The sequence below is a fragment of the Phyllostomus hastatus genome, unplaced genomic scaffold, assembly GCF_019186645.2.
Source record: "Phyllostomus hastatus isolate PE091 unplaced genomic scaffold, TTU_PhHast_1.1 phas_contig_277, whole genome shotgun sequence".
Classification (NCBI taxonomy): Eukaryota; Metazoa; Chordata; class Mammalia; order Chiroptera; family Phyllostomidae; genus Phyllostomus; species Phyllostomus hastatus.
In genome coordinates, this window is record NW_025333832.1 from 834,453 (window position 1) to 842,998 (window position 8,546).

The window sequence follows — 8,546 nt, forward strand, 5'->3', positions numbered from 1 at the left end:
TTCAGCCAAGACAAAGTTTGCATGTCTGTCAGTTATTGCAATTTATAAAAAGGGACATGTCCTCAGCGATTTATAAACAGGTGCAAAATAACAGAGTCTCTGAACAGAGCCAGGATATGATCTCCCAAAAGGCTGTGCTTCTGGAGTTTTCCATTAAGACATTACATTTCTTTCTACAGTCACCTTCCCTTTGATTAAAGGTGATCCCCAAGGAAGAAGTGTATTCTTGATCCTTCCATATGGCTGGTGTCTCCTGACTTGATCTGATTAGTTAATTAAGCACAGAAGAACTGACATTCATCACAAAATATTTTCTGATGCAGTTTTTGTTTTTTTAAAATGAAACTTAAGATGGGAGTTTTAACAGCCTCTTGAGGTTAGGAAGTCTCACCCTTACACTTTACCTGCAGCCTCTCTATCTTTTTGTGATTCCTCTTCTCCAAGAGAGACCAGAAGACCACACAGGTCCAACTTTGCTACAGAAAGCATGAGGTCATTTCTAATTCCTGGGGCATCAGTCTGAACTAGGACATTTGAGCTAAAACCTTGGTTTTATTACCAAAGTTTCCAATTATATCTTACTAACAAAAAAACCCAGAGAAGTACTAAACTCATGCAAATAATTTTATTGTCATATAAATAAGAATACTCAAGAGACTTTAGAAATCTTTTGAAAGACATCAAAGTGAAAGACTAAGATCAGTGTTTCTACACACATGGGAGTCCTCTTGTCCCTCCCCATTGTCTACAATAGTGTCCAGGTGCCTCCACATGTTTGCACGGAGAAGGGAAAGAGCTCTGAATCTGTGGGCTCGTCACCTGCTCCCTTTGGCTATCACACAACCACTGCTCATTCTCTGAGGGACACAGTGTCACCTCCACTGTGAACATGGTACATATAAGACAATACTGAGGTGGGGTTGCTCTGAAATGTGACCTTAAGTCAGAAATAATAATGTCAGCTCACGTTTTTAAGTATTGGTTGACTCAATGAAAATCTTTTAAGAAGTATTTACGTTCAGAACAAATTTATTATAATAATGCAAAAAACTTTATTTAGAGTTTGATCACAAAGAAGAGGGGAGAAGGGTCACTCATGTTGCACATGAAGCTCAAGGGGCCAACTTTCAGCTGAACTGATGGGGTTGGAGGCTTCACATTGGTAATAACCAGCATCTTCCCTCTTGACAGGGTCTATGGTGAGGCTTCTGTGGTCCTCAGACAGCTTCTTTCTCTCCGAAAGCTGCAGATTCATGCCATAGAACAACCACTCAGTGGAAACTGCATTTGTGTTGCAGGTCAAGACCACGGAGTCCTTATTCTCTGTGACTGTGGTGCTGTTGGCTTGGAGGGTGGGCCTTCTCACAGGTTCTGTGGAGAAACAGAGAATGGGACTGAGAGTGGGCTTGAGACATTGAGCCACACAGCTTCCTCAGAGATCTTCACTACTCACAGCCCACAGTGAGCTATGTAAAGGTCCCAGAGTATGGTCCTGACATTTGCAGAAGGACAATTGTCTAAGTTTAGGTGACAATGAATAAGGAGAGATTTGACCTTAGACCTTGAGGAGTTCCATCTAAAAGTTTTATAAGTCTGACCAAGACTGTATTTCCTGGCCTGCTAATTGAATATATCAGTGAAATAAATCTCTAGAAGAAAGTGGCTATGGTTTTAACAAAAGACAGAAATATAAGAATAGGAGAAAACTACTTACTATAATAAAGATCATACACGAAAGCCCATAGCTAACACAATATGCCATGAAGAAACTCCAAAAACTTTATTAAGATCATGAACAAGACAATGATGCTGTTTTCCTCACTTATTCAACATAGTACTGGAAGATTTGACGAGAGCATTTTGTGCAAGAAGATGAAATAAGTTGTATCCAAATCAGAGAAAAAGAAAAAAAGCTCCCTTTTTGAAAAGACAACATAATCTTATATGTAGAAAACCCTAAAGATTCTGTGACAACCATTCACAAAGAGAATGGTTGTGTCAGAGATAATAAATAAGGCACAGTTGCGGGAAACAAAATCAACACTCAGCATCACTTCCTTTTTTTGCAACAAGAATGAACAATTTCAAAATGGAATTAGAACAAAACAGTTTCATTAACAATAGCATCAGAAAGACTAGGATACATAGAAATAAACTTAATTCATAAGGCAGAAACCATATACACTGAAAAATGCCAAATATTTCTGAAAGAAAGTAAATTGGAAACAAGTTATTGGAAAAACATCCATGTTCATGGATTGGAAGACCCCCAACTCTCTCTATATTTGATACATTCCCTATCAAAATCAAATAATTTCTTTTGCAGAAATAGAGAAAATCCATCCTAGAACTCATAAGAAATTTCAATGCACCCCAAATGTTTGAAATGATCTTTAAAAAGAATGAAATTGGATGTGCCAAACATTCTAAGTTCAGCACTCACTGCAGAGCTAAAGTAACCAAAACAGTGTGACACTGGCATAAAAACTTCTGTCCATCGAAGGACACAATGAAATGGTGTTGATGAAAAGGCCAAGACTGTTTAATGGAGAAAAGACAGTCTTTTTAATGAATGGTGTTGAACAGTAATATTCATACGCAAATAAGTGGTGTGGACTGTTGTCTTAGAGTATACACAATATATAAATCAAAATGGGTCAACTTCTAAAGGTTAGTCCTAAAGCTAAAAAACACTTGAAAAAATATACAGAGAAGTAGTATGACATTGGATTTGGCAATGATTTTTTTGAATATTACACTAAGAACACAGGCACAAAAATTAGACAGTTTGGTTTTTGTCAAAATGAAAAACTTCTGTTCATCAAAACACAGTCAACTGAGTAAAAGGTGACCTATGAAATGGGAGAAAATATTTTGCAAATCATATATACGATGAAATGTTAATATCCAAAATACATAAAAATTTCCTATAATTCAACAACAAAAACAAATAATCTGATTTAAAGATTGACAATACACTTGAATAGACATTTTTCTGAAAGAAGATATACAAATGGCCAATAAATACAGTCAAAGATGCTCAACACCACTATTATTAAAAAAATCCAAATGAAAACGTTTAAAGTCAAAGTTGTTGCTTGTGATGTTTGGCATGGCTAACTTTGCTCTGAAGGTAAGAAAAAGAAAATTGCCCTGTGTGGTACCTTTGATTCCTCTAAAAGCTTCTTCAACCAGAGTTGGGACTTGTCACCTCTCAGCCGATTTGAGTTCTTAGAAGAACAAGGCAGGTCTGTGTATCACAGGACAAATGCATGGGAGTCTGAGCACTCAGAGAATGTATGGCTTCCAGCTCTGTGTCTGGGGGAAAGCACAGACTCTCTGGTGACAGTTAGGTCGTGAAGAGACACTGGCTGTGAGTCAGAGACACCCCTGAACTTCTCCTGGTTCTTCACTGACCAGCTGATTGCCTGGTTGACCAGAAGCCTTTCCTTCCAGCTGCACAGTACTCCATCACCCAGCTGAGGTGTGTTTCTATGAGGTGCCACTTCCCAGGACATCCCAGAGACTGGGGTTTTGTGCAAAAATAACACATAGAGACCAGGAGCAACCCGGTGGTCAGTTGACTATTCAGGCCTCTGGGCCAAAAGGTGAGTCATGTCCTCCCAGGTGTGTGTGACTGAAATGAGCCCATGAGTCACTAAATGATAAAGAAGAGTCTAAGAAACAATTCAGAAAACAAGTGAAGTGGACAGGCAGAAGCTGACTGTGGCAACAAAAGTGTGTGCTCTGCCCTTGGTCATTCAAGTCCTTCTCCCTCTGCTGAAGGCAGGTGAGGACGTGTGCAAATGCAAAGTGGGTGATGGACAGCAAGTGGGGAGCATGGACTTGCTGCAATTCAGGCCCATGTGGGCCATTTGTGTTAGGTGGCTATGAGATAGAAATTTGGAAAAAACACAATTTTTCCATATGTGAAAAAAGTATTGCTAATACCCCCAAGGCCTAAGACCAAATGCAAGAAAGACTTTTCATTAGAGAACAGAAAAGGCTTGGAGATGTTTGGTTCAGTCTCTGGAGGAGACAGAGAACTTGTGCCCTGTGGCCAGAGTTTCAAGGACTCTGCATCCAGGTTTTAGGCTCTGAAGAGATTTTGGATCATTCATTCATTAATTCACTCATTCATTAAATCACCATTTACTTCTTCTTAATTCATTAAAAGCAACTGAGTGTTACGTGTTGGTCCCTGAGCTGGTTTCGGGGTAGAGTGGGAGATGGGAAAGCAAAGTCCTTTTATCTATATCTGGTGGGAGTGACTCCACCACAGCAAGAAATTAAAAAATGATTTCAAGTCCAGGGCAGGGAGCTGTGGATAGGCCACCTGAGTTAGAGGTCCAGGTGTTCTCTGCACTGACTCTGATCATTGCTGCAGGTAATTTGGTTCTAGAGTTAAAACAGATTATTTCTTCATTTTCTTTCACTCCCCAGACCAGAATATATTTCTCTGAGATGAGTACACTGAGAGAAAAGAATCTGAACCAATGGTTGGTTTAGGAATCTACAGATACCTCCTAAGGCCCCCAAGAGGGAGGAGAAGACTAGGCTGTGGCTGCAGACCGACCTCGAGTGACCCTGACCAGCTGCTCATGGTCTGTGGGACTCTGCTTTAGTGACTGTACCTCCTTGTGTCTCAGTTTATTCTCCATGAAGGAGGATGAATATTTGGCTGCCATGTGATCAGTGTATTAACCACAAAATATTCACATATAGGACCTAAATCTTAGGATAGAAAGCAGCTTAAATAAGAGGCATCTGTTATTGATTGACTCCAAGAGAGAATCCCCTGGGCTGATTCCTGGTGAATGAGGAGCTTTCAGAAGCACCTTTTTTTTCTTTGTTGTTTTCTGGGGATGTGGACCTTTATCTGAACCTGACTTTGCTAAGTTTCCCAGGACAGTTGGCTCATATCCAAGTACACTGTTCAACTGTGCTCTCCACACACAGCCTCAGGTGATAGACTGAACTCCATTTCTGCCAAGATGTGGCCTTTGGGCCTGAGCTCTGACTGATGACCAGCTCAGAATCCTTGTGAATCAGGCGCCCATTAAACTACTACCCAACTAGCCTTTTTAAGGAGGCCAAACCCAAACTGATACAGGCTCCCTAAGCTCCTTGAAGTCAAGTTCCCTGGACAGGGTTCTGGGGTGATCTCTGTAAGAATTGCAGGGGGCTCCTCAGAGCAGGCTTTGACAGAGCCCTGCAGGCTGTTTTCAGGGTCAAGGTCATAGGGAGGAACTCAGGGCTGCACTTAGACTGGTCTCCCTTTGCCGAGTTACTCTCATCAGACTGGTCTTCAGTCTGCAATGATTGTCTGCATGGCCGGAGTTAGGGAAAGGAACTGAGACCTTAGGAAGTTTGTCTCCACTGTGTGTGTCCTGCACTAAAGGCCCAAACCCAGCCTGGAATGTGATGCAGAGGGGGATGGAGGCAGAGTCCAGGGCTGTCAGTCCTGTGTGTGAGTAGAATTCACCCCACCCGACACCCAGAGGGCAGAGAGGAATCACTCACGGTATACATTAAGCCGTCCAAATCCTATTTCTTTTTTTGAATTTCGAAGGTGGGCCACTACGGTGTAGATGCCTGTGTCCTCCATGGTGACCTCCTTTAATAGCACGGGTCCCTGTGTGTATATTATCTCTCGTCCAGTGTATAAAGGCCCCTTTGCGAATGCTCTTAGGGGTACTGAGATAGATGCAATTTTACGATTGGATTTTGCTCCTTCCCCCTTGTACCATAAGAAGCTTATAACATCAGGAGGTGTATTGCGGAGACGTAGAAGCACATCCTTCCCTTCAGCAACATTGGTCGACACAATAGCAAATTGTGCGGTGGCAGGCAGGCACCAGAAGTTTAATAGTGAGACTAGAAAAGAAGAAAAAAGTTAATCAATATTTGGATCTGTGTATTGGAGGGAAAGATGAGGCCATGGATTCTGAGTAAGTCTCTTCAACTCTCAGCCTTGGTCTGCGTGTGAGGGTGTGTTTCTGATGGCCAAGGTCAGCAGCATGGACACCATTACTTCAGCACCTCTGAACCTGTTATATTTTCTTTTTCAAATATTATTCTCTAGGTGTTTGTCTCATTCACACACTCACTGCTCCCAGACCCCTGCTGACACTCAAGAGTGTCTTTGAAAGACATCTGTGCTGACCACCTTCTCTAAAGTTTCTGTCTTCACTTTCTGACCTCTCCTTGCTCTTCTTATATATAGCACTTGTGGGTACCTGACATCCCATCTAGACTTTCCTTGTCTCTCTCTTCACTAGAATATAGCTCCATGTGAGCAGGGGCTTGTCTGATCCTATTGTATCTCTAGTGACTGCAAAAGGCTGCAAATACCTGTGGGTAAATAGGTAAGTTTCCCTGGGGCCCTGCATATCCTGCAGTATATTTGATCAGTTTCTGAGGCTGGTGGTAAAGACAATGTCTAGCACCCTTGGTTATGTTTTTTTTCTGGTGTTTACTGACATAAATCATTATTGTTATTATCAGTTCTCCTAATTCAATACTCAATGATGAATAACAGGAAATGAACAGCAATTGAGGTTTTCCTGTCTCTCACCACTTCCAGATTATGAGAATTTCCTCTTGCTGAGCCCTCTTCCCCAACCTACTCTGCTATTTTGTATTATACTTACAAGTCCAAACAGAAGCTTTTCCTCTTTTCTCAGAACACTGGCCTCTTCAGCAGACCCCAGCCAGTCTCTGTGTCAGACCCTTAGTCTACCCCAAGGAATTGTCTCCTACTTACCAACCAGCAGGAGCCCTTGCCAGTGGACAAGTCCTCTGTGGGTAGAGACTGAAGGGGATCCCATGGTGTATGTTGTCTGCTCTGTGGCTGTGTCTTTGAGAAAAGCCTGAAGTCCTGTAAGGCTCACAGGCACCTCTGTCCAGGATGGTGAAATCTGCTGTGTGTTCTACCTGTGCCCTGGGCTTTATTCTGGGGAAGATTATGATTCTTGTCACGTGAGCTGGGGGTGGAGTCAGTGCCCAGGACCCTCCCACTCCCTGCCCTCATTTTTGCTACCAGTGTCCCTTCTTACCACTTTACTGTCCTTTGATATTTTGGTTCCCTGGGAACTGCTGAGGCCTTTGAACACCATGCATACACACACAGGTACACACACAAACTCACACACATATACACATATATAACACTAGCCCACACTCACATGTTGTGTTTGGAAAAACACAAGCCTGGAGTGTCTGGGTTTTGGGGTTTCCCCACTGCTTCCTGTCAGGTGAACAGTAGCCTCTCCTACAGTTTCTCTCTTTCACATTTGACTTTCCCCTTCAGAGCAGGAGTCCTTGGGCTACTTCAGAAACACCAGTCAGAGGGATGGCATTTCTCCTGTGCATTGATTCACCTGTGAAACTTTGTAAACATTGCGATGCCCAGGTGACACCTTAAAAATGCAGCTTCAGCAGCTGTCCAGCTAATGTTGGTGCTCATTCAGAGTGAGATCCCTTGATGTGAAAGTAGAACCACCTCTCTTGCTCTCCTGTGCACAGGGGAAGTCTCCAGATTAAACTGCAGGTTCTGACTGGGCAGGGGTGTGATGGGCCAGAGACTCTGCATCTAACAGGCTCTCGGAGGAGGTTGGTCCTACTGGCCTGTGGAGCTCACTGACAATAGCAAGGCTGATGGGGACACAGATGTCCTGAGAGGATGACCCACTCACCCTAGCACTGGTCTCTGCTGTTTCTTGGTCTTGGGTCTGTCAGAACCACACAGAGAGCCCCAGATGTCCTCAAAAATGGGAATTATTTCTGTTTGTGACAAAAACTCAGCTGGGAATCCAGGCTGCTTCATGTTCTCCGATGCTCTGAGGTTTTATTTCCTCTTGTCACAGAGATGACTCTGGGGGTGAGAATGGGTCAAGCTTGGTGATAATTGCCAAGGGGACCCTTCTTCTATCTCAGGTGTCACCAGCCTGGCTTCTGCTTCTGGGGATAGAGACCAGGACCAGGAGTGTGCTAGAACCTTCAATTTTTGGGTGTGAAGGAGGAGGTGTCCTGCGTGTCCCAGGAAGAAAGGAATGCAGTGAAAGGTCAGGTGCCTGTGGGCTTCCTGGTGATGGAGGCACGGGTTCAGGTAGACCTTTCCTCTCCATGTCTGTTTGTTGGGCTTGTCCTTGTGCTCCCTGAGTGTTGGGACAACATCTGAGTTCTGCCTGGGAGGCTTCCTTGTGGTCACTAGACTTGCCCATGGGTGATGTCAGTCTTGGAGTAACACAGAAACCCCTGAGTGAGAGGTTCTCCTAGGTTCTATAAGAATAAGAAAAGTCCAAATCTAGCCCTGGCTGGCATAGCTCAGTGGATTGAGAGTGGGCTGCGAACCAAAGTGTCGCAGGTTGGATTCCCAGTCAGGCCACATGCCTGGGTTGCAGGCCATGGCCCCCAGCAACCGCACATTGATGTTTCTCTCTCTCTCTCTCCCCCACTCACTTCCCTCTCTAAAAAATAAATAAATAAAATCTTTAGAAAAAAAGAAAAAAAAAAGAAAAGTTCAAATCTGTGGAGCAATTTGG

General features: G+C 43.3%; 1 protein-coding gene across 1 annotated transcript; it reads right to left on the reverse strand.

Annotated features, from left to right (window-relative positions):
• Positions 1-1,028: 1,028 nt before the first annotated feature.
• Positions 1,029-6,928, reverse strand: LOC123818264 (carcinoembryonic antigen-related cell adhesion molecule 21-like). Its single transcript, XM_045838297.1, has 3 exons — positions 6,767-6,928; positions 5,524-5,877; positions 1,029-1,371 (listed from the first exon to the last, which is right to left on the reverse strand). Exons 1-3 carry the CDS (start codon positions 6,828-6,830, stop codon positions 1,091-1,093), a joined length of 699 nt encoding a protein of 232 aa, XP_045694253.1. The 5' UTR covers positions 6,831-6,928; the 3' UTR covers positions 1,029-1,090.
• Positions 6,929-8,546: the final 1,618 nt, after the last annotated feature.